The sequence below is a fragment of the Dysidea avara genome, chromosome 7, assembly GCF_963678975.1.
Source record: "Dysidea avara chromosome 7, odDysAvar1.4, whole genome shotgun sequence".
Classification (NCBI taxonomy): domain Eukaryota; kingdom Metazoa; phylum Porifera; class Demospongiae; order Dictyoceratida; family Dysideidae; genus Dysidea; species Dysidea avara.
The window spans coordinates 37,768,491-37,795,031 of NC_089278.1; the positions used below are offsets into that span (position 1 = coordinate 37,768,491).

Sequence of the window (26,541 nt, forward strand, 5' to 3'; positions counted from 1 at the left end):
TGTGTCCATATTTGTCATAGACCAACCACTTTATTGTGTAGTGTAGTGTAGTGACTGTTGTATTAGAGTATTTTGTGGTGTAATCTGACCAACCAGTTCACTTTTTTCTGAGTTAATGAAATCTGATTTGATCTATAGAATATCTGGGTCTGACTTGGGTAGGATCACATGTGAAACCATCGATATGAGCATACGTGTCATAGCTTAGAAGTCCAGCTTAATTTCATGACTAATCATTTATCAATAAAAGTGTGTTGTCGTCTGTAAGATTAAGTGGAGCCATGCCCACTTCCCAGAAAAGGTTTTGCTACTTATAGACATCATTAGGTGTAGCCACAATAACTTATAAGAAATGTGTTACTGACTACTAACGTGTGTTAGTGTTTTGTTATCGTATAGGTTCCTACTTACTTTACACCATAGATGTTATACAAGTATGAGGAAAGATTATAAAGTTTGCGTTTGAGTAGCAATGAAACAAGTAAGGTCATCTACACATGCTAGTGGACATTTAATCCCTACTTCCATACTACCGACAGGCTGTTTCTGATTGAAGTAGAAATTAAATGTCCATTAGTATAGCTGCTGGTGTAGATGACTTCCCTTGTTTCATTGCTTTTGTATTATTAGAAGAAGATCTGATGACCTCTGCCACCTGGCTGGTTAACCCCAGTCTGAGAGTAATCTGAGATCATAGACTATATGACCTACGGCTATAATGACAGTCCTACATGATGAACCATAACCAGTTAAACCAGTTAAGTGTTATTTGACTGGAGTGTTTGGTGGTTAACAGTAGACACTGACAATAGTTAGGAATTATATGAGTGTGTAAAATGGTTTAATCTGGTTAAGTTGCGTATGTTACTGCAAACATTTGTAGTGTGTAGCTAAGTGTTGTATGTAAGTTTCCTAGTACTTATTGAGGTGATGACAATTGGTCAGTGATTACTGACAGTTTACAATTGTAACACAAGGACACTTAGCCACATTGTGTATACATTAATTGTTTATTAGTGTAAACATGTTAGTATAGTCAGTATATGTTGTGTACATAGTTATGGTATACATTTGGTGATGTGTTGTATCACTTGTGTGTTGTTACAGTATGGTCAGAGTGTCCTTAATATAGCCCTACGTGGGGGGGATGAAGAATTATCAGCTGCATTAATCACAGCAGGTGCAGATCAACGTTGAAACCGGGTCACTACTGCTGACCCGGATGACCCACTGACCCGGATAGCAATCCGGATGTGACCCGGATTAATTAAAGCCGAGACGTGTTTCGGCTAGTCTCGAGCGAGCGAACGAGTCTACATTTTCAGCGTTCGATTCGTTTTGAGTAAATATTGCAACTTCAGCCTAGCTGTAGGTTGAAGACCAAAAAAAAAAAAAAAAAAAGGTCTTCACCTACTGACAATAGCTACCCCTCACCATAGATACCCTCAATTTCGTGCTACATACTACACTTACTAACAAATGAGCGTGGCTGAGCGTATGTTGGTAATGCTATAAGTGGGCGTGGCTCACGAAAGAGCTACGCGATAGCGTTTATAAGTTTCCACATCGTCAAACGAACAATTTCGTTTCTCACGTGATCCAATCCGGGTCAGACCCGGATAAATTGTAAACCAGGTCAGACCCGGATGACCCGGAGAAAATGTGACCCGGATGACCCGGATGACCCGGCTGACTCGACCCGGTTTCAACGCTAATGCAGATATCAAGATCACTGACAATGTAAGAAATGTACATTCATGGTAACACTTCAAGAGGTGTTGTATGTGTAGTGACATGTTGTAAACAACAAGTTGATGTGTCAACTAATAATGCCAAGTTTTTATGTGGAATTTAGATATGTGTGGGATACAGTGATCTAGTATATCTGTGACTGCATGTATATCTAGTTAGTAGTGATGGCTTAGTCCAAGTTCTATTTGTCACTTCAAACTTTGAGTGTATTTCCAAACAGTGTATGTATGCAAGTAATTTATGTATTGTGACATGTAGAGTGGCTACAAACCCTTTGTATTGTTTAGTACCAGCTGTTACCTCATTGTACTGTTATGTAACAACACAATAATAAATCTTTATACCTTCAAAGTCTATGAAAGTATGTATAATGTTATAAGTCAGTTGTGTGATGGAAGTGTTGTTGTGTAGAGTGACTGTCTCCATGTAACCTAATAACACTACATGATGTGTGTCACTGTCTTGTGTATGTGTAGTGGGGGAGGACACCACTGATGATGGCTGCTAGGAATAATCACCCAGAGGTGGTAAAGATGTTAGTTGATAAAGGAGCAGACCTCAATGCTAGAGATAAGGCGGGTTATAACTACACATGTATATACACATGTGTTGATGTGTATTAGTAGTTTGTAGTTAATAGTGTAATATTGTGATGGGTGATGAGTATTATAAAATGTTTTGGTTGTTTCTTACACAATCTGACTAATTTGTGGAGTATTCTGTTACACCTTGTTCACACTATCCCAGATTGGCCAAAGTGTTTATAACTTGGGTTATTAAACTTGGCTAATTCACACTACTACATCTAACACAAGCTCAATAGTGTGTACCAAATAATACTCCAATGAGCTGAAACAAATACACATTATTTCAATTGTTTAGGTGCTTAGTAAAAAAGTTACTAGAATCGTGGCAACAAACCATTGAGCCAGCTGAAATATTGGCCACCATGTGTCCTTTTTTCACCAGGAATGCCAAAGTATCGTCAGAACGTACTTGTCATGGAGTCTATCGGAAACACGGTATACAGAGATCTAACAAAGACAAATTATTATTGTTAGTTGAGTGTCCCAGAATACGTTCACATATATGTAGGCCTATCTTGGACCAATCCATCCCATTGTCTTGTTGTGCCAAACTAGGCCTGGCTCGCATAGCACAATCTATACTAGTGCTGTTCAGTTTCACTGAATAATCGATTAGAGATTTCCAATACTTCAATAACTGGTGATATATATTAAATAACCAATAATCTGCTCCGCTGAAAGTCACACTAACAATTTGTCGAGTGCTGAACATATCGATTACTGTAATTCGGTGACTGGGTCTTGGTATAATACATTTTGTTATGTATCAATAGTAACCCACTGAAATCAATAAGAATTTAATGTCAACAAGTGCTCCATAAAGAAATATTTACTGTTTTAAAACCATGCTAAATGATGGAATTTAATTGTACTAATTAACCGATTATTGTTAATTATTGGTGACCAATAAACTGGTGTTTAAAATTTTGGAGGTGTACAGCTCTAATCAATACACACTGCATTTTATTTTAAACCATGTCATGCTGTACCCAGGGGGGTAGGACAAGCCCACGTGAATACGTTATAACACTGTGCAACTACTGAAAGTATTTCACGTGAGCTGAATAGATCCTGTACAAAAAGTAGAGGAAGGGGATTGACGGGGATTAATACATATTTTAGTTCTACTTAGTTTGTTGTTTGCAATGATGTGATTCACGATTAGAAAAACGCTGCCATTATGGAGTAATTAGACTTACAATGATGACAATGTGTGGTAGTGACGACTTTCACATCAACAGTAACAGTGGTCATCAATGATTACTATACAATCGTTTTTTGTACGATTTATTAATTTCAACAGGTAGTATGACCACGTTTAAAATAAACATTTTTGTTAGTGCTCTGTAGTGCACATGGTCCTGTCCTACCCCCCCTGTGCTGTACCGGGTTCAGGAGATAGTGTGAACAGAGTGTAAAGGAGCCACCATACCCACTATTCAATGTTGTTTTAAAATAGTATTAGCCCTCAAAGACTGTGTTCTGAATTTCTCTGTTGACTTAAGCCACTGTCACTACAGACCATATATTTATACATCAGATTTATTTTTATAAGCTGAAGGATCACTTTGTTGACTCCTCTGAATATTTATTTTTCTTATACCTCTGAACTGTGTGAGGTGTGTATGAACTAAGTAGAGCTGTGAAGGAAACATGACATTGATGGTCAGTGTTGTGTTTGAATGTTAAGAGAGAATAGTAAATTGTGGACAACCCCAGGTTGGAACTTCAACACAAATTGTGTACTTTCTCATCTGATGTGCTCATCATTTCCAGCGCCACAACAATTTTGTGTTTTGGCTGATCTTGTGACAAAGTTTGGCTTAACATATCAGTCATTAAATTGTATGGTGTGATAAGAATAATGTGTTTGTGATGTGTTATAAACTTTCCACACAATTGACTATTAGTGTTGTCAATATGGGAAGCTCCCATGTGTACATTGTGTCCTTATTTGTAAATGATGTACATTTTAATTTGCTATTGGTTCACAGCCCAGTGTTGTAAAGGAGTCACCATACCCACTATTCAATATTGTTTTAAGATAGTATTATCTCTCAAAGACTGTGTTCTGTGTTCTCTTTGAATTTCTGTGTTGGCTTAAGCCAGACCATATTTACGCATCTCAATTTCAATTTTTTTTTTGTACCTCTTAACTCTGTGAAGTGTGTTTGAACTAAGTAGAGCTGTGAAGATAACATGACATTGATGGTTAGTGTTCTGTTTGAATGTTAAGAGAGAATAGTAAATTAAAGACAACCCCAGGTTGGAACTTTAGCACAAATTGTGTACATTCTCATCTGATGTGCTCATCATTGCCAGCACCACAACAATTTTGTGTTTTGGCTGATCTTGTGGCAAAGTTGGGCTTAACATATCAGTCATTAAATTGTATGGTGTGATAAGAATAATGTGTTTGTAATGTGTTAGTCATTTTAAGTGTTTTAAACCTGTTTCAGACTGTTTATGAAGTTTACTAAATGTCTGCCGGGGTAAGTTTCACTGTGGAGTGGTTATCCCATTTATTTAAAAGGGAATACGGTCCATATTGAAAAGATGTGATGAAATGTTTGTGAATAATGTATAGCACTAGTACTTATGGCTAAGTGATACTGCCATTTTAGTATCACGATCGATACTCATCTTAAATAGATGTTTCCCAACTGATAGGGTAGCAAGGATAACACAACACTTCCTTTAGAGTGTTTTTCATAGCAAAACCAGTCCTGGTAAATATGATGTGTTAATATTAATCTAATCCAAAACAGCCAGCTGTAAAAAAAGTGAGCGGCCCTCAAAAAGGCTATGGTGAAATAAGATGTGAAATCCAAGGTGGCGGCCAAGAAATGGCTGTGATGGTAGGTTAATGGTAAAAATTTTAATAACAACAATTCAGGTGAATTTTTGTGCCACTTGGTCTTGGCAAAAAATTCATCTAAATTGCCGTTATTAAAATTTTTACCATTAACCTACCATCACAGCCATTTCTTGGCCGCCACCTTGGATTTCACATCTTTTTTCACCATAGCCTTTTTGAGGGCCGCTCACTTTTTTTACAGCTGGCTGTTTTGGATTAGATTTCACTTCTTTTTGTATTTGTATACCCCAAAGCCGGCCTATCCGGCCATAGGCCGGCTTTGGGACTTTTTTAACCTGTCTTGTTTTCTTTTCCACAGGAAGAAGAAAAGATGAAGCAGATGTACTTTAAATATTCTGATTTTATCAGTAAATGTACAAATTATATATATAATACATATATTTATTACAGAACTCTCCATGGTGGTTTCTTTGTAACTGAACACTCTACAAAGTGACTTCTTCTTGCTGCTCTTCCTTTTGGGTGAATTGTTTGTAGCTGAACAATATACAAGTAACTTTTTCTAGCTGATCTCTCTACAGGGTGGTTTGTTTGTAGCTGAATTCTGTGCAGGTGATTTGTTTGCAGCTGAGCTCTTTACAGAATGGTTTCTTTGTAGCTGAACTCTCTACAAGGTAACATCTTCTAACTGATTTTTCTACAGGGCAATTTTTTTGTGGCTGAATTTTCTACAGGGTGATTTCTTTGCAGCTGAACTCTCTACATGGTGGTTTCTTTGTAGCTGAATTCTCTACAAGGTAATTTCTTCTAGCTGATCTCTCTACAGGGAGATTTGTTTGTAGCTGAACTCTCTACAGGTGATTTGTTTGCAGCTGAACTCTCTACATGATGGTTTCTTTGTAGCTGAACTCTCTACAAGGTAACTTCTTCTAGCTGATCTCTCTACAGAGAGATTTGTTTGTAGCTGAACTCTCTACAGGTGATCTGTTTGCACCTTAACTCTCTACATGATGGTTTCTTTGTAGCTGAACTCTCTACAAGGTGACTTCTTCTAGCTGACCTTTCTACAGGGAGATTTGTTTGTAGCTGAACTCTCTACAGGTGATTTGTTTGCAGCTGAACTCTCTACAAGGTAACTTCTTCTAGCTGATCTCTCTACAGAGAGATTTGTTTGTAGCTGAACTCTCTACAGGTGATTTGTTTGTAGCTGAACTCTCTACAAGGTAACTTCTTCTAGCTGATCTCTCTACAGAGAGATTTGTTTGTAGCTGAACTCTCTACAGGTGATTTGTTTGCACCTTAACTCTCTACATGATGGTTCTTTGTAGCTGAACTCTCTACAAGGTGACTTCTTCTAGCTGATCTCTCTACAGAGAGATTTGTTTGTAGCTGAACTCTATACAGGTGATTTGTTTGCAGCTGAACTCTTTACATGATGGTTTCTTTGTAGCTGAACTCTCTACAAGGTAACTTCTTCTAGCTGATCTCTCTACAGGGTGATTTTTTTGTAGCTGAACTCTATACAGGTGATTTGTTTGCAGCTGAACTCTTTACATGATGGTTTCTTTGTAGCTGAACACTCTACAAGGTAAATTCTTCTAGCTGATCTCTCTACAGGGAGATTTGTTTGTAGCTGAACTCTATACAGGTGATTTGTTTGTAGCTGAACTCTTTACATGATGGTTTCTTTGTAGCTGAACACTCTACAAGGTAAATTCTTCTAGCTGATCTCTCTACAGGGAGATTTGTTTGTAGCTGAACTCTCTACAGGTGATTGTTTGCACCTTAACTCTCTACATGATGGTTTCTTTGTAGCTGAACTCTCCACAAGGTAATTTCTTCTAGCTGATCTCTTTACAGGGAGATTTGTTTGTAGCTGAACTCTATACAGGTGATTTGTTTGCAGCTGAACTCTCTACATGATGGTTTCTTTGTAGCTGAACTCTCCACAAGGTAACTTCTTCTAGCTGATCTCTTTACAGGGAGATTTGTTTGTAGCTGAACTCTCTACAGGTGATTTGTTTGCACCTTAACTCTCTCCATGATGGTTTCTTTGTAGCTGAACCCTCCACAAGGTAACTTCTTCTAGCTGATCTTTCTACAGGGTGATTTGTTGTAGCTGAACTCTCTACAAGGAAACTTCTTCTAGCTGATCTCTCTACAGGGAGATTTGTTTGTAGCTGAACTCTATACAGGTGATTTGTTTGCAGCTGAACTCTCTACATGATGATTCTTTGTAGCTGAACTCTCTACAAGGTGACTTCTTCTAGCTGACCTTTCTACAGGGAGATTTTTTTGTAGCTGAACTCTCTACAGGTGATTTGTTTGCAGCTGAACTCTCTACATGATGATTCTTTGTAGCTGAACTCTCTACAAGGAAACTTCTTCTAGCTGATCTCTCTACGGGGAGATTTGTTTGTAGCTGAACTCTATACAGGTGATTTGTTTGCAGCTGAACTCTCTACATGATGATTCTTTGTAGCTGAACTCTCTACAAGGTGACTTCTTCTAGCTGACCTTTCTACAGGGAGATTTTTTTGTAGCTGAACTCTCTACAGGTGATTTGTTTGCAGCTGAACTCTCTACACGATGGTTTCTTTGTAGCTGAACTCTCTACAAGGTAATTTCTTCAGCTGATCTCTCTACAGAGAGATTTGTTTGTAGCTGAACTCTCTACAGGTGATTTGTTTGAAGCTGAACTCTCTACATGATGGTTTCTTTGTAGCTGAACTCTCTACAAGGTAATTTCTTCTAGCTGATCTCTCTACAGAGAGATTTGTTTGTAGCTGAACTCTCTACAGGTGATTTGTTTGAAGCTGAACTCTCTACATGATGGTTTCTTTGTAGCTGAACTCTCCACAAGGTAACATCTTCTAGCTGATCTTTCTACAGGGTGATTTGTTTGTAGCTGAACGAAACTTCTTCTAGCTGATCTCTCTACAGGTAGATTTGTTTGTAGCTGAACTCTCTACAGGTGATTTGTTTGCAGCTGAACTCTCTACATGATGGTTTCTTTGTAGCTGAACTCTCTACAAGGTAACTGATGTCTCTACAAGGTCACTAGTTTGTGGCTGAACTCTCTACATGGTGGTTTCTTTGTAACTGAACTCTCTACAGGGTGACTTCTTTTAGCTGATCTTTCTAGAGGGTGATTTGTTTGTAGCTGAACTCTCTACAGGTGATTTGTTTGCAGCTGAACTCTCTACATGATGGTTTCTTTGTAGCTGAACTCTCTACAAGGTAACTTCTTCTAGCTGATCTCTATACAGGGAGATTTGTTTGTAGCTGACCTCTCTACAGAGTGATTTTTTTTTGTAGCTGAACTTTCTACATACAAAGTGACTTGTTCTAGCTGGTCTCTCTACAGGATGACTTGTTTCTAGCTGATCTCTCTGCAGGGTGACTTGTTTCTAGCTGAACTCTCGACAGGATGATCTGTTCATAGCTGAATTCTCTACATGGTAGTTTCTTTGTAGCTAAACTCTTTACAAGGTGACTTCTTCTAGCTGATCTCTCTATAGGGTGATTTGTTTGAAGCTGAACTATCTGCAGGGTGATTTGAACTCTCTACAAGGTGATGTTTTCTAGTTGATCTCTCTACTCAGTCTGGATGACTTGTTTCTAGCTGAACTCTCTACAGTGTGATCTGTTAAGTTTCTATCTACCTGATCTCTCTATAGAGTTATATCTTGTTTGTATAGCTGAACTCTTTTACATGGTGGTTATTTGATTGGTTGCTGAACTCTCTCTCCACGGTGACTTGTTTGTACTACAGATTGACTTGTTTGTAGCTGAACTCTCTACAGAGTGACTTACTTGTAGCTGAACATTGCATAAAGTAACTTGTTTGTAGCTGATCTAGATGAACTCTCTACTAGATTGCTTTTTTTGTAGCTGAACCCTTTACGCAGTGACTTGTTTGTAGCTGAATTCTCTACAGAGTGACTTGTTGTAGCTGAACTCTCTACAAGGTGGCTTGTTTATAGTTGAATTCTCTTCAGTGTGACTTATAATGTTCTGAATCTCTACAGCAACATATTTGTAGCTGAACTCTCTACAGGATGACTTGCTTGTAGCTGAATTGTCTATAAGATTAACTGTTTGTAGCTGAACTCCCTACAGAATAACTTGCAATGCCAAAGAAATTCTATAATGGAGTAAGTTATAAACGTAGCTGAATGCTTTATTAGGGTGACTGTTCTATTAGAGTATCTCGATCTCGCATATGCTACACGTAGTTGGCTTTGGAATCATAACTCAGTGGTTTGTAATCTGATTCTTCTGTACTACTGCAAGGACTTTCTATGATAATTATTCCAGCTACACACCGATTTTCAGCTCACTGTTCTAAGCGGTTTGGCTGGTAGGCGTGAAAACTAATAGTTTTTTTATTCATAAAAGTCGATCGCGTAATTGTGACATAGGTTGGGTTTTGTGTCATATCTCGATGGCCTTTAACTGGATTCCTTTCAAACTACAAAAAGGCACTCCTACGATAGTTACTCCATCTACATAGCAATTTTCAGCTCATTCCTTCAAGCGGTTTACCCTGTGGGCGTGACAGACCTTCGACCTTATTTTACGCAGATAATCGGTCGTAACTCCGTGAATGTTCATCGGATTCCTACCAAACTTGGTACTGAGATTCGCCTTAATGAGCCCTTTACGTGTGCCAAATTTCAGCCCGATCCAAGCACGCATTCGTGTTTTATTGCGAATTTTGCAAAGTGTGCGAAAAGAAGAAGTAGAAGAAGAAAAAAACGAAGAAAAAAAACCCAAACTTTGGCCGCTCGTATCTCGGAAATGGCTGGAGCGATTTTCTTCAAATTTGGTATGTGGACTCCCCTACCTCGCCGGCATTTCTGTAGCAACTTTGGTTTTAATAGGATAAGGAATCACGGAGCTACAAAGGTGTGAAAATCGCGTTTACTTTCTTCCTGTAAATATACTCACGGTGTGGCACGCCGGCTACTTGGGCCACACGACACACTACCGTGTGTCTTGATTCCCATAATTGATTTTGGACTGAAATTTTATATAAAAGAAACCAGCGCCACTGCCACATCGAGGCTAAGCTAGGATACGTTAAAATGTACCATAGCCAGCCAGGGTTTATGCAGTCTAAATTTTTCATTCGTGCATGGCTTCATGTTACTATAGTGATGATGATGTAGGGTGGTCACTACTGTCCTGATAATGATGATGTTGAGTGTAAATCATCTTATGTAATCAGATTAGTAACACTTACTCATATCAATCACCACTCACTCAAATTGGATGTTTGGGAAATACTGTCATACGTTATGCTACATACACGCATACACGTATATCCATGACAACATGTGGTCAATACATAATATATACCAGTGTGTGCTGTTCATTGATATGATGTAGTGAATTGAAGGCAGTGCTGAGTGATAGGGGGAAATGTTGCTATTCAGCAAATATCACGATAGTGACTACTATTTTGATAGTTTGTGAACTACTTTACCAAGTGGATATTTTGTAAAATTGCCTTATTGTGTAGCTGTGATTTGTCCCATGCAAGCAGTACTTCTATGCCTGTTTGCTGTGGTGGTGTGGCCTCCATTACACAACTCAGACAATAAGGTAGCATTACATTACTAATAAAGATCTCCAGGGTTAAAAAAAACTGATAATCATGTTTTCAATGTGAATCTATATGCACTGATATCACTATCATCCTTGTTATTGAATATAGTGATGTATCACACTGTCGATATTATTGCTGCTCATGCTCAGCCCAAACAGAAGAACTGTGACATGTTTTGTGATTGTGTGTCCATATTTGTCATAGACCAACCACTTTATTGTGTAGTGTAGTGTAGTGACTGTTGAATTAGAGTATTTTGTGATGTAATCTGACCAACCAGCTCACTTTCTTTTTGAGTTAATGGAATCTGATTTGATCTATAGAATATCTGGGTCTGACTTGGGTAGGATCACATGTGAAACCATCAATATGAGCATACGTGTCATAGCTTAGAAGTCCAGCTTAATTTCATGACTACTCATTTGTCAGTAAAAGTGTGTTGCCATCTGTAAGATTAAGTGGAGCCATGCCCACTTCCCAGAAAAGGTTTTGCTACTTATAGACATCATTAGGTGTAGCCACAATAACTTATAAGAAATGTGTTACTGACTACTAAGGTATGTTTGTAACCTTTTGTATTGTTTAGTACCAGCTGTTACCTCATTGTACTGTTATGTAACAACACAATAATAAATCAAAAATGATTATGATTATGTAATCAAAAATGTAGATGGTTATGATTATGTAATCAAAAATGTAGATGGCAGGTATTACTAGTGTGGGATAGTTGATGTGATGGTGTGTTACCACAGGATGGGGATACAATGTTGATGTGTGCAGCACATGGAGGATGTACTGAAGTGGCCAGTGATCTACTCAATACAGGATCCATAGACATCAATGCAGTCAATAAGGTGTGTAAAGTGTTTGTATAGTAATGAAGTGTGAGTGTGTTGGTTAATGTAAGAGTAGATGTGTTTGTGGTATCACACAGTAGTAAGCTATGAATTGTCATTCAGAGTTACCTTTAACCTTGTTATCATGCACTTTAAAAATTTACGATCACCATGGGGTGGGGGTGAGGGTAATACAAGTGCTCTGTTACTGGAATTATTATATTAAGTGTTATGAGAATGGTGTGATCAGTATGAAATATATATCACAAGTAGAGCTCGGCGGTATTGAAATTTGAATACACGGTATTAGTAACAGGAAAATATCGAGGTATATCGGTATATAGTTAGCTTGTTATTGTAACTATTGCATCATTTCTTAGGCTAGTATCAAGCCAAAAACCCCCAAAAAATATAGTTCAGTACAAGTAGGCATGTATTGTAATGTGACAACCTCAAGTTTTTGTTCAAGGCGTGTCTGCTAAACCATCAACAAATTGGATAATTAAACACAAAAGGCTGGGTTAAAAACAATCCTATAGCGGTATTCATCAATATACCGGTATTTCGATATATCGGTTATCAAAGGCTGTCACGGTATGATAATCGGTTATGATAATTTATCACGATAAACTGTATTACCGATATATCGCAGAGCACTAATCACAAGAGAATATTTAAAATATCACATTGACAACTTTGTCATTTCTACATGTAAAGAACTTACATGTCACACATGTGATACACCCACTGGTCCCTGTACAAGCTATCAACAAAGAAACTTGGTGGTCTTTATTGATGAGTGTGCTTTTCAATAGGAGAACAGAAGACTATGTGGACAGTGTCTATCACGCCATTCACACTGTCCCAGATTACTTTCAACTCAGGCTATTTGTGTGAACAGAGTGTAAAGGAGCCACCATACCCACTATTCAATATTGTTTTAAAATAGCACTATTCCTCAAAGGCTGTGTTCTGAATTTCTCTGTTGACTTAAGCCACTATCACTACAGACCATATATTTACTCATCAGATTTATTTTTATAAGCTGAAGGATCACTTTGTTGGCTCCTCTGAATATTTATTTTTCTTATACCTCTTAACTGTGTGAGGTGTGTATGAACTAAGTAGAGCTGTGAAGGAAACATGACATTGATGGTCAGTGTTGTGTTTGAATGTTAAGAGAGAATAGTAAATTATGGACAACCCCAGGTTGGAACTTTAACACAAATTGTGTACTTTCTCATCTGATGTGCTCATCATTTCCAGTGCCACAACAATTTTGTGTTTTGGCTGATCTTGTGACAAAGTTGGGGTTAACATTGTATGCTGTGATAAGAATAATTTGTGATTGATGTGTGTAGTACTCATGTACATGAAGTGTACACATTTCATACTAGCTACTAAGTCATAGTTGAAATACACTGACAAGGTTTCTATACTATTCAGAGATCCAAGGACAAGTGGGTGGGGCTATCCGGAATTAATCACCGAGACTGTAGGTTAAGATAATTACTGTAATTGTGGGTCATATCATCCGAGGGGCTATAAATTGCATAGAAACCTTGTCAATGTGTAGATTGTCCTCTGTCTCCATGTAACCTAATAACACTACATGATGTGTGTCACTGTCTTGTGTATGTGTAGTGGGGGTGGACACCACTGATGATAGCTACTAATAATAATCACCCAGAGATAGTAAAGATGTTAGTTGATAAAGGAGCAGACCTCAATGCTAGAGATATGGTGGGTTATAACTACACATGTATATACACATGTGTTGATGTGTATTAGTAGTTTGTAGTTAATAGTGTAATATTGTGATGGGTGATGAGTATTATAAAAATCATTTATTTTTTACTTCTTGCACTAATGTTGGTCGTCAAGGAGATGGAAAAGCTCTATACAACCACGTGTATTTCACCATAGTTTGGCATAGTAGACGTTCATTGCATCTTTTGGCAGGTTTTGCTCGCAACCCACAATCGATTCTATTGTGAGTCACATGGTAAAGTATTTCCGTGATATCTCCGGGACTTTTCCGTTTACATTAACAAACGTAACAGCAACGTTACCTTCTCCCACCCATCATCGACGCATTTAGGTATGTCTATAAAAGCAAACCAGTGGTGGAACTCATATTGACTGGGGTGATTGATCACTCAGCACGGCGAGGCTATCAGCCTTCACTGGCTTGGGTGATTAGTCGTACTGGCGCGAGCCCCTTAGGCTATTAGCCTACACTAAGACATGTGGGCAACTGTGCTTTATTGCCCACAAAGAGTGCTTTATTGCACCGCAAAGAGTGCTTTATTGAATGAATAAAGCACTCTTTGTGGTCGATGAAGCAGTTGGCCGGCTGAGAGTGTACTTTATGAAATTTAAAGTACACTTTTTCCTTTGATCTCGCCCACGCAAAGTTCTATAAATTACTAATAAAGATCTCCAGGGTTAAAAAAAAACTGATAATCATGTTTTCAATGTGAATCTATATGCACTGATATCACTATCATCCTTGTTATTGAGTATAGTGATGTATCACACTGTCAATATTATTGCTGCTCATGCTCAGCTAAAACAGAAGAACTGTGACATGTTTTGTGATTGTGTGTCCATATTTGTCATAGACCAACCACTTTATTCTGTAGTGTAGTGTAGTGACTGTTGTATTAGAGTATTTTGTGGTGTAATCTGACCAACCAGCTCACTTTTTTTCTGAGTTAATGGAATCTGATTTGATCTATAGAATATCTGGGTCTGACTTGGGTAGGATCACATGTGAAACCATCAATATGAACATACGTGTCATAGCTTAGAAGTCCAGCTTAATTTCATGGCTACTCATTTATCAGTAAAAGTGTGTTGCCGTCTGTAAGATTAAGTGGAGCCATGCCCACTTCCCAGAAAAGGTTTTGCTACTTATAGACATCATTAGGTGTAGCCACAATAACTTATAAGAAATGTGTTACTGACTACTAACGTGTGTTAGTGTTTGGTTATCGTATAGGTTCCTACTTACTTTACACCATAGATGTTATACAAGTATTAGGAAAGATTATAAAGTTCACATTTGAGTAGCAATGAAACAAGTAAGGTCATCTACACCTGCTAGTGGACATTTAATCCCTACTTCCATATTACCGACAGGCTGTTTATGATTGAAGTAGAAATTAAATGTCCATTAGTATACCTGCTGGTATAGATGACTTCTCTTGTTTCATTGCTTTTGTATTATTAGAAGAAGATCTGATGGTCTCTGCCACCTGGCTGGTTAACCTCAGTCTGAGAGTAATCTGAGACCATAGACTATAGTGACCTGTGGCTATAATGGCAATCCTACATGATGAACCATAACCAGTTAAACCAGTTAAGTGTTATTTGACTGGAGTGTTTGGTGGTTAACAGTAGACACTGACAATAGTTAGGAATTGTATGAGTGTGTAAAATAATTTAATCCAAGTTGTGTCTGTTACTGCAAACATTTGTAGTGTGTAGCTAAGTGTTGTATGTAAGTTTCCTAGTACTTATTGTGGTGATGACAATTGGTCAGTGATTACTGACAGTTTACAATTGTAACACAAGGACACTTAGCCACATTGTGTATACATTAATTGTTTATTAGTGTAAACATGTTAGTATAGTCAGTATATGTTGTGTACATAGTTATGGTATACATTTGGTGATGTGTTGTATCACTTGTGTGTTGTTACAGAATGGTCGGAGTGCCCTTAGTATAGCCCTACTTGGGGGGAATGAAGAATTAGCAGGTGCATTAATTACAGCAGGTGCAGATATCAAGATCAGTGACAATGTAAGAAATGTACATTCATGGTAACTTCAAGAGGTGTTGTATGTGTAGTGACATGTTGTAAACAACAAGTTGATGTGTCAAATAATAATGCCAAGTTTTTATGTGGAATTTAGATATGTGTGGGATAGGTACAGTGATCTAGTACATCTGTGACTGTATAATTATCTAGTTAGAAGTGATGGCTTAGTCCGACAATATCCAATTCTGTTTGTCACTTCAAACTTTGAGTGTATTTCCAAAGAGTATAGAAGTGTGCAAGTAATTTATGTAGTGTGACATGTAGAGTGGCCACAAACCCTTTGTATTGTTTAGTACCAGCTGTTACCTCATTGTACTGTTATGTAACAATACAATAATAAATCTTTACACTTCATGATTATATAATCAGAAATGTAGATGGCAGGTATTACTAGTGTGGGATAGTTAATGTGATGGTGTGTTACCACAGGATGGGGATACAATGTTGATGTGTGCATTACATGGAGGATGTACTGAAGTGGCCAGTGATCTACTCAATACAGGATCCATAGACATCAATGTAGTCAATAAGGTGTGTAAAGTGTTTGTATAGTAATGAAGTGTGAGTGTGTTGGTTAATGTAAGAGTAGATGTGTTTGTGGTATCACACAGTAGTAAGCTATGAATTGTCATTCAGAGTTACCTTTAACCTTGTTATCACTTTAATAATATGTACAATCACCATGAGGTGGGGGTGAGGGTAATACAAGTGCTCTGTTGCTTGAATTATTGTATTAAGTGTTATGAGAATGGTGTGATCAGTATGAAATATATATCACAAGTAGAGCTCGGCAGTATTGAAATTTGAATACACGGTATTAGTAACAGGAAAATATCGCGATATATCGGTATATAGTTAGCTTGCTATTGTAACTATTTCATCGTTTCTTAGGCTAGTATCAAGCGGTATCATCCTAAAAACCAAAAAAATATAGTTCAGTACAAGTAGGCATGTGTTGTAATGTGACAATCTCAAGTTTTTGTTCAAGGCGTGTCTGCTAAACCATCAGCAAATTGGATAATTAAACACAAAAGGCTGGGTTAAAACAATCCTATAGCGGTATTCATCGATATACTAGTATTTTGATATATCAGTTATCAAAGGCTGTCATGGTATGATAATCGGTTATGATAAACGGTATTACCGATATATCGCAGAGCACTAATCACAAGAGAATATTTAAAAATCACATTGACAACTTTGTCATTTCTACATGTAAAGAACTTACATGTCACACATATGATACACCTACTGGTCCCTGTACAAGCTATCAACAAAGAAACTTGGTGGTCTTCATTGATGAGTGTAGTTTCAATAAGAACAGAAGACTATGTGGACAGTGTCTATCACCACATTCACACTGTCCCTGGCTTTCAACTCAGGCTAACCGGAGTTGTTGAACTTGAGACAGTACTTGTTCACACTTCTGCTCAACAAGCTAGCTGGGGATTGTGGACACTTATTAATAATGAGCACACAATGTACAACGTTTAGGCACTTAATAAGACTACTGAAGTTGTAGCGACAACACAGAAATTAAGCTGTACAATGTGAGGTCGCTTTATTATAGCCAGTGGGTGTCTCTTGCCAACGTCAGCAGAATGAAATGATTGGGATTTTACCAGAAGCATAGCACATCTTGGAATACATTGTAGCCATGTTGTAGATCTTTTTTGAGTGTAGAAAATACTCACTATGTGACCAGCAGAAGCAAATTGTTATTGTTAACTGGAGTTGACTAGCTATGAATGCTTCACATTGTATCCCACCCCATGCCAACCCACCTCGTCTTGTTGTGCCATGCTGGGCTTGGTTCGGCACAGCTCAATTAATTCATACGACAGCTTATTTCATGCTGTACCCAGGTTAGAAGGTAAGTGTGAACAGGGTGTAAGGCTTTGTATAACCTTTGCATCGGCCAACTGCTTCTGTAGTGTAGTGACTGTGACTGTTGTATTAGAGTGTTTTGTTGTGTAGTGTTAATGTCAACACACGTGTGGTCTACCATTGTATAATAGTTATACGGGCACAATGTTGAGTCTATGAAATTTATAAACCCGAAGGCCCGGGCTGTAGCGCACGAGCGAAGCGAGGGCGCTACTAAGGGCCTGAGGGTTAATAAATTTCATAGACTCCACATTGTGCCCGTGTAACTGTTTTAGACTCTTTTTCACATTACACTTAGATTACTTACCACATCCACGGCTGTTTCTGCTATAGGCTCAGCAAAACCGGCTGGTTTTCTTGCGATAATACTAGCGCCATGGCAACTACGCATCCTCACGTGACAAAATAATCGCGTTCGTTAAATCACTACACTTGAACAATGCATAGCGATTGGATGAACCTAGTGAGCATATGTTGTATTGTGCCTGAAGGCGTGGAGTATATTAGAAAACAAGGTGGAGTATATGAGATTTATTACCCACCCAAAACAGCCTAAATAGAGTCTAAAGTGTATTAGTGTATGAGGAAGTGAACTGGTTTACTTGAGGTTACAATTTATCCATCATAATAGTGGTAAAGCACATACGTTACTATGAACATATTGGAGATCATAGACTATAGCAACCTACGGCTATAATGACAGTCCTACATGATGAACCATAACCAGTTAAACCAGTTAAGTGTTATTATACTGGGGTGTTTGGTGGTTAACTGTAGACACTGGCAATAGTTAGGAATTGTATGAGTGTGTAAAATAATTTAATCCAAGTTGTGTCTGTTACTGCAAACATTTGTAGTGTGTAGCTAAGTGTATGTAAGTTTCCTAGTGCTTATTGTGGTGATGACAATTGGTCAGTGATTACTGACAGTTTACAATTGTAACACAAGGACACTTAGCTACATTGTCTATACATTGATTGTTTATTAGTGTAAACATGTTAGTATACTCAGTATATGTGACCAGATTTTACAAAACCGATCCAAATCGCACATCAGGCAAAATCAAACTAACACCACCAGTGGATAGCTACACTATTGTGCTACTAGTTTTGACCCTCAGTACTACTCAGACTACACGAGGCTGGTTTTAACAGTCGTCTTTTCTGGGTGGTGTGAAGGGCTCAAATGGCGGTTTCAGGCCTTGTGAAGGACCTGGCTTGGCAAGAATCAGTGGTTTACTGGTGGACAGCCTTATAATGTTGGCCAGACGTTTACTCTGTTGATTTTGCTACATATCAGCCACTAAGGAGCCAGCACAGCCCTGTAATCTCGTGTCTGGACTCCATTCGTGGCCTGCCTCCATTTTGAGGTCTATCTCTTGCCCTCCCCGTCACCCCCCACCCTCCACCCCTTTGTGAGCACTCGTGATACTACTTCACTCGTCCAACTGCTCAGATTTTCTATCTTATTTGGCAGGAAACTCTACAAGCAACTACAAGTACTGGAAGTGGCCTGAAAGATAACAGATTGATGCATCTTTTGTGTAAATTTCATATGTGTGCTTGCTATCCTTGCAGACTAATGCTGGCTTCAATTCTTTAAAACCGTTTGTCTCGAAACTTCTAATGTGCGATTTGGATCATTTTTCCAAAATCCAGTCACATATGTTGTGTACATAGTTATGGTATACATTTGGTGATGTGTTGTATCACGTGTGTTGTTACAGAATGGTCGGAGTGCTCTTAATATAGCCCTACGTGATGGGACTGAAGAATTAGCAGGTGCATTAATTACAGCAGGTGCAGATATCAAGATCAGTGACAATGTAAGAAATGTACATTCATGGTAACACTTCAAGAGGTGTTGTATGTGTAGTGACATGTTGTAAACAACAAGTTGATGTGTCAAATAATAATGCCAAGTTTTCATGTGGAATTGGGATAGATACAGTGATCTAGTACATCTGTGACTGTATAATTATCTAGTTAGAAGTGATGGCTTAATCCGACAATATCCAAGTTCTGTTTGTCACTTCAAACTTTGAGTGTATTTCCGAAGAGTATAGAAGTGTGCAAGTAATTTATGTAGTGTGACATGTAGAGTGGCCACAAACCCTTTGTATTGTTTAGTACCAGCTGTTACCTCATTGTACTGTTATGTAACAACACAATAATAAATCTTTATACTTTCATGATTGTGTAATCAGAAATGTAGATGGCAGGTATTACTAGTGTGGGATAGTTGATGTGATGGTGTGTTACCACAGGATGGGGATACAATGTTGATATGTGCAGCACTTGGAGGATGTACTGAAGTGGCCAGTGATCTACTCAATACAGGATCCATAGACATCAATGCAGTCAATGAGGTGTGTAAAGTGTTTGTATAGTAATGAAGTGTGAGTGTGTTGGTTAATGTAAGAGTAGATGTGTTTGTGGTATCACACAGTAGTAAGCTATGAATTGTCATTCAGAGTTACCTTTAACCTTGTTATCACTTTAATAATATGTACAATCACTATGAGGTGGAAGTGAGGGTAATGCAAGTGCTCTGTTGCTGGAATTATTGTATTAAGTGTTATGAGAATGGTGTGATCCGTATGAAATATATATCGAGGGTTGTGATAGTACAGACGAAAGTTCTGGGACTGAATGAACGTGTCCTTTGCGATGCACACGGATACTACTAGATTAACACGCCATCATCTTATCACGTAACAAGCTCTAAATACAGTGCAGCATTACAACATTATTGTGTGCGCCTGCGTGTGTGTGCGTATAGTTATCAGTTCAGTCGCAATCTCCGACATCCTCCGGGGGGGGCACGGATGCATTTCGCCCAATCCCTTATCTGCTTCCGGGCCTGCTCTGCAGCTCTCCGTTTCGGACGATTGTCAATGTGTGGGCCACTTGGATTAGTTATAGGTCCTTCCTGGTTATCTGGTTCATTAACGACCTGACTTCGCATATTTGTTGCATCACTTGTTACTTCCAGTGGATATAACTTCAAGACAGGTCTGTTGATAATGCCGTTCCTTGTACGAATGTTTGCTGAGCGGACCAATCCATCATTACCCGTCACTAAACTTTCAACTACAGCTAGCTTCCAGTTAATGCGTGGACAGTCGTCATGTACCAACACTATGTCGCCAACCTTGATTTGTTGGCCACCTCTTCCTGAAGGACGATAAAATTCTCTCAACGAAGTCAAGTATTCATTTCTCCATCTGCTGGTAAAGTGTTCTAGTAGGATTGACTGCTTCTTGGCATCTCTCCTCAGTTGATCTGCGTCCAGGTAACTGGGGTCTGATATATCTTCAATGGTAGCTTGTTCATGAGGCAGTTTAGTCAGCCGTCGTCCATGTAAGAGATGTGACGGTGTAAGTGGCTCCGGGTCTGATATGTCATCGGAAATGTAGGTTAGAGGGCGATCATTCAGGATAGCTTCAACTTCTGCGGTGATTGTTTGGAGTGTCACAAGATTAACATGGGCCCTTCCTAGCGTCTTCTTCACCACCATCTTGGTGAGGCCAATAAGCCGTTCCCAATAACCTCCAAACCATGGTGCTCTCTTTGGTATAAATTTCCACACTGTACCTTCCCGGCCCAATGTAGTGGCAATTTCCTCTGATGTCAGAAGCTTGGAGAGTTCTTCTGCAGCTGAAGAGTACGTGGTTGCATTGTCTGACATCATGATGACCGGCAATGATCTCCTGGCAACGAAGCGACGAAAGGCAAGCAAGAAAGTTGTAGTGGAGAGGTCTGTAACTACTTCCAGGTGTATTGCCCTAGAGGTGGCGCAAGTAAATAGGCAGATGTAGACTTTGTATTCCTCATTGTTCTGTTGTTTGACGTACAGAGCTCCTGTAAAGTCTACGCCAGTGATGGAAAATGGTGGTACATCCTGCACTCTGACCTTCGGAAGTGGTGCTGATTCAGGGGCTGCATATGGTCTTCCTCCATGTCGTCTACATATTGTGCATTGTCGTAAAAGTTTCTTGACATACTGACGCCCTGAAGGTATCCAGTATGATTGTCGGATGGCTGTCAGGGTAGATCCAACACCTGCATGGGAAAGAAAGACATGCGTGTGGTAAACAATAAGTGCGGTTAGGTGGTTATTCTGAGGCAACAGGTATGGGAACCTGGCCAGCTCACTGAGAGGAGCATTGTGTATCCGTCCCCCACACCGCAAGAGGCCCCTGTCATCCATAAACAACCGAAGTTGCCTGACAAGAGGTGGCTTCTTCACTTCAGGACGGATGTACTTGGATTTGGCACTAGCCATCTCCAATGGGTATCTAAGCTCTTGGCAAGCTTGGATCCATCCAGTTTGTGCAGAGTTGAGCTCTTTGGCAGTTAAGGGGCCATGCAGCTTAGGCCGTGATCTGCACAAGTTGTTTACGAATCTGTATACGTACGCTGTGACAGCCAAAAGCTTGTGTAGTGAGCTGTGGTTGTTCAGTTGGATGATCTTGTGAAGACCAACATCGGGATTGGTAGTTGGCTGAGCTGTGAATTCCTCCGCAATAGCTGCGGCTGCATGCAAGTGAATCTGTGGCTCCGGCTGCCATGTTGGCCAAGCGTGAGGTGTAGTCAACCACGGTGGGCCCTTCCACCACAGATTACCTTGTGAGTTAAGGAGCTCGAAACTTATGCCACGCGTCAGCAGGTCAGCAGGGTTATGTGCAGTGGGGCAGAAATTCCAAGTTGCATTTGGGAAGGCTGTTCTGATCTCTACCACTCGGTGTTGAACAAATTGTGGCAACTGTTTCGTGCTTGCCAGCCAGTGCAGCACAATCTGGCTATCCCCCCAGAAATGGGTGGGAGTATCCTGTAGTTGCAGAGCATCTTGAATGAATGTTGCAACTCTTGAGGCAATGACAGCAGCCATCAATTCAAGCTTTGGTAGAGTCAGACTCTTCAGTGGAGCCACACGGTTCTTGGCCATCACAAATGTTACAATATCATCACTCACAAGGAAGGCTACTGCTCCGTATGCCTTCGTGCTGGCATCTGCAATAACGTGCAGTGTGACATCGGGTCTGTGGAACACCTTCTTGAGGTAGCATCGGTCGATGGTCAACTCAGAAAGCCTCTGAATATCACTGATGATGATATTCCACTCGTCTCTGATGTGGGCATCCAATGGTTCATCCCATTCCACCTGTAATTGCCAGAGTTTCTGCATAAAGAGTTTGGCACGCACAGACACTGGGCTAGTAATGCCCAGGGGGTCGAATAACTTGGATGTATCCTTCAATACTTCACGCTTAGTGGTCAATGTGGTTGGGTGGCGTAAACCCTTCAGTGAGAGTGATAACTTGTCTGTTGACGTGTCCCATCGAATTCCAAGGACATTGATGGGGTTGGAGCTGTCAAATGTTCCATCTTGTTGTGACAGTTCCACTAGTTGTTTACTGTTCGATGCCCGGGCCCTCAGATTGAACTTGGCTTCAGACAGCATGGATCTCGCCTGTCGGTAGAATTGTACAGCTTCCTTCTCAGTATTGCACCTTGTAACCACATTATCAACATACAGGTTACACCGTATGTTGTGAGAAATGCGAGTATCATGTTGCAACAGGTGACGGTTAAGGGTGGCAAACAACATAAAGGGGGAACTTACAGATCCAAACAGCACTGTCCGAAATCGGTAGACCGTGAATTCACTGTTAGGATTGCTGGGATCTGAGAGCCAAAGAAACCTTGTGAAGTTGCGATCTTTCTCCCGCAGAGCTATGTGAAGGAAAGCCTTCTCTATATCAGTTGAGATACCATAGAGGTGAGAGCGGAAGCGGAGAATGATTGATGTTAAGTCATTGAGAAATGGAGGACCTGTGAGGAGGCAGTCATTCAGGCTAGGGTACTCGCGTGACTGGCGGCAGCTACAGTCGTACACTATCCTTATCGGAGTAGTGGCTGAGTCCTTGCTCACTGGGTGGTGAGGGATGTAGTGGGACAGAGTACTCTTGTCAGACTCTGGAACAAGCTCAATGAAGCCTCTGCTTAACTGCTCCTTAAGGATTGCATCGTATGTTTGTAGCAAACCGGGGGACTTTGCAAGTCTACGAGCTAAGGATCTAGTGCGCCTCTGGCACACTTCAAGATTGTCTGGAAGTGGGAGATGTTCCTCTCTCCAAGGGAAGCCTGCACAATAGGTTCCATCATTCAACCTTGAGATGTGAGAGGCAGAGTATGAAGTTAGAAATTGAGCATCTGATTTGTCTGGATCTGTTGGTGTGATTGCTGTGTCTTCTACCTGCCAGAATCTTTGCAAGTCACACTCCTCCTGATGATGTGCTGTAATGACATGAAGGGAATTAACGCTAGTGCTAGGTGGTCGGGGTAGTAGAGCATATCCGGAAAGCAAGTATCCAAGCTTCAAACTCATGGCAGTTGGACCAGCTCCTCTAACAATGTGGTCCCCAACCAGGTCCCAGTAGTGGTCTGCTCCTATGAGCAATGAGATGTCGAAGTTCTCAGCTGCCGTGACTGGGTGGGCCAGTGGTAATCCCTGGAGGTGTGGTAGCTGTAGCACACCTGTATTCAGTGGATTGGAAATAGGAGTTGCTATAGTAGGCACTACCAGTGCTGAAAGCGGTAGCAGTTCTCCAGTGGATGTCCTGATTCTGATTGACACCACATCCATTTGCTTGTGCAGTGGTTTGCTAGCACCAAAGGATGACAGGCTGATGTTTTCAAACCTGTATGGCGTTAATGCCAAGTCACTTGCCAGCTTCTCAGTGAGGAAGGATCGCTGCGATCCTTCATCAAATAGGATATTAGCTTCAGCCTGCAGGTTGGTGCCGACAACAATGGCAATAGCGGTCTTTAGCAGACAGGTGGTGTGTTTGGCAAACTGGCGTGGTGCTAGTGTGGTGAAGGACGCGGTGTCAGTAGTAGCAGTTGATGGTGGAGTTACTTCACTGGAGGTGGTGTTACTGGGAATGGTGGGATTGGTGTCACTAGTGGTCTGTTTGGCTGGATCATTGCAGATGCTAGTATGATGTTTGTTGCCACATTTGCGACACCGGTTCTTGGAATTACATTGGGATATGCGATGATGGGCAAGGCAGTTGAAGCACAGGCGTTGTTGCTTAATGATCTCTACGCGAGATGCGGCGTCTTTGTGTACTTCACAATTAAGTGCAGTGTGGTTTCCTTTGCAGAACACACAACTTAGCTTACTGTTGAACTCTCTCTTTCCATGCGGTTTGCGGTGCAGTGAGGTGTGGAAGGAGGCAGTAGGATTCCCTTGTTGACTAGAGGGGGAGGAAGTTTGTTGGCCTGTCTCAAATATTCTAATTTCATTACGGATGGCAGCTTGTAGTTCTAGTACGGTCCATTCCGCACTGGTGTGGTCTCTGGCCATGTTCCTCTTCGTTTCTTCGGGCAGCTTAGTAAGTATCATTGGGGCCAACAATGTATCAAGCGATTCTGGTGATTTTCCCAAGGATTGCAAGCAACGAACATGGCTTTCGATGGTGTCGTGAAAAAATCTGAGGCTAGCCAACTTGTTGGATGGCTTAGGAAGATCAAGCAGGGCTTGAATGTGGGCACAGATGATTCGCTGGGGCTGACCATATCGCTCTCTCAGTAGATCAACAGAATGTTTGTAGTTTGCATTTGTTAAGGGGAGTCCAGTGATTACTCTTGATGCCTCACCTCTCAGCTGGGCACGCAAGTAACTAAGTTTCTGTACGCTGGTGACAGTTGGGTTGGTATCTATAGCAGCTGCAAAACAATCCCAGAAGGGCTGCCAATCAAGGGGGTCTCCGTTAAAGACTGGGATTTCCAGCTTGGGGAGGCGGGCACCAAAGTGATTTGCATGAGGGATCTCACCACTTGTTGTGCGATCATGTGTATGAGCCGTGTGTGCGGAGGGGTGAGCATGAGCCGTGTGTGTTGAGGAGCACGTGTGAGTAGTACTTTGATCAGTTGCAGGCTGAAGTGGACTATCATTACTATTTGTAGTACTTACATGATCCGCCTGATGAGTGTCTGACTGCTGTGTTGGCAGATTCTCCTGATTTCCCATCTGAGGTTGGGAGATCTCCTGTGGCTGGGGCGGAGGGTTTGTCTGTGTAGTGGAAACTGCTGGGTTGGCCGAGTCCGTCTTCGAAAGTATGTGTTGAATCAGTGCCATTTTCTCCGACAAAGTAGCTTGCATGTCAGCTGCTTCAAATACTGCTGCTTCAAGTTTGTCTTCGTCCTCCGTATTAGCGATAATCTTATCGTCTAATTCCTCAAACATGCGGGCTTTGAGACGAAGTTGCTTCAAGTTTTCTGCCAGAAGGACGGAATCAGAGCTTACTAAAGTGGTGTCGGCGTCCTTCTCCTTCGCGGTTGAGAGCTTGGCTAATAGATCATCTGTAGTGGCGAGTAGTTTGGATAAATGGCCCTTATGGCCGCGGCGTGAGCACGTCAGCTTCTTCGGATCGTCCATCCAGTTTCTCTGGTCACGGTACCAAAATATCGAGGGTTGTGATAGTACAGACGAAAGTTCTGGGACTGAATGAACGTGTCCTTTGCGATGCACACAGATACTACTAGATTAACACGCCATCATCTTATCACGTAACAAGCTCTAAATACAGTGCAGCATTACAACATTATTGTGTGCGCCTGCGTGTGTGTGCGTATAGTTATCAGTTCAGTCGCAATCTCCAACAATATATATCACAAGTAGAGCTCGGCGGTATTGAAATTTGAATACACGGTATTAGTAACAGGAAAATATCGCGATATATCGGTATATAGTTAGCTTGCTATTGTAACTATTTCATCATTTCTTAGGCTAGTATCAAGCGATATCATCCCAAAAACCAAAAAAATATAGTTCAGTACAAGTAGGCATGTATTGTAATGTGACAACCTCAAGTTTTTGTTCAAGGCGCGTCTGCTAAACCATCAGCAAATTGGATAATTAAACACAAAAGGCTGGGTTAAAAACAATCCTATAGCGGTATTCATCGATATACTAGTATTTTGATATATCAGTTATCAAAGGCTGTCATGGTATGATAATCGGTTATGATAAACGGTATTACCGATATATCGCAGAGCACTAATCACAAGAGAATATTTAAAATATCACATTGACAACTTTGTCATTTCTACATGTAAAGAACTTACATGTCACACATATGATACACCCACTGGTCCCTGTACAAGCTATCAACAAAGAAACTTGGTGGTCTTCATTGATGAGTGTAGTT

At 40.3% G+C, this 26,541-nt stretch overlaps 1 protein-coding gene across 2 annotated transcripts in view; it reads left to right on the top strand.

Annotated features, from left to right (window-relative positions):
* The window catches only part of LOC136260880 (uncharacterized), a 74,811-nt gene that overhangs the window by 11,915 nt on the left and 36,355 nt on the right, over positions 1 to 26,541 (top strand). Inside the window, exons 1-8 of one of the 2 annotated variants that reach the window (XM_066054781.1) lie at positions 1,260 to 1,740; positions 2,229 to 2,327; positions 11,524 to 11,625; positions 13,252 to 13,350; positions 15,317 to 15,415; positions 15,864 to 15,965; positions 19,048 to 19,146; positions 19,588 to 19,689. In XM_066054781.1, the coding sequence (XP_065910853.1) occupies positions 1,672 to 1,740; positions 2,229 to 2,327; positions 11,524 to 11,625; positions 13,252 to 13,350; positions 15,317 to 15,415; positions 15,864 to 15,965; positions 19,048 to 19,146; positions 19,588 to 19,689 (771 nt within the window). In that variant the 5' untranslated portion in view covers positions 1,260 to 1,671. Of the gene's footprint in view, positions 1 to 1,259; positions 1,741 to 2,228; positions 2,328 to 11,523; positions 11,626 to 13,251; positions 13,351 to 15,316; positions 15,416 to 15,863; positions 15,966 to 19,047; positions 19,147 to 19,587; positions 19,690 to 26,541 lie in introns of those variants that run through there. The other variant, XM_066054780.1, reaches the window with a different exon arrangement.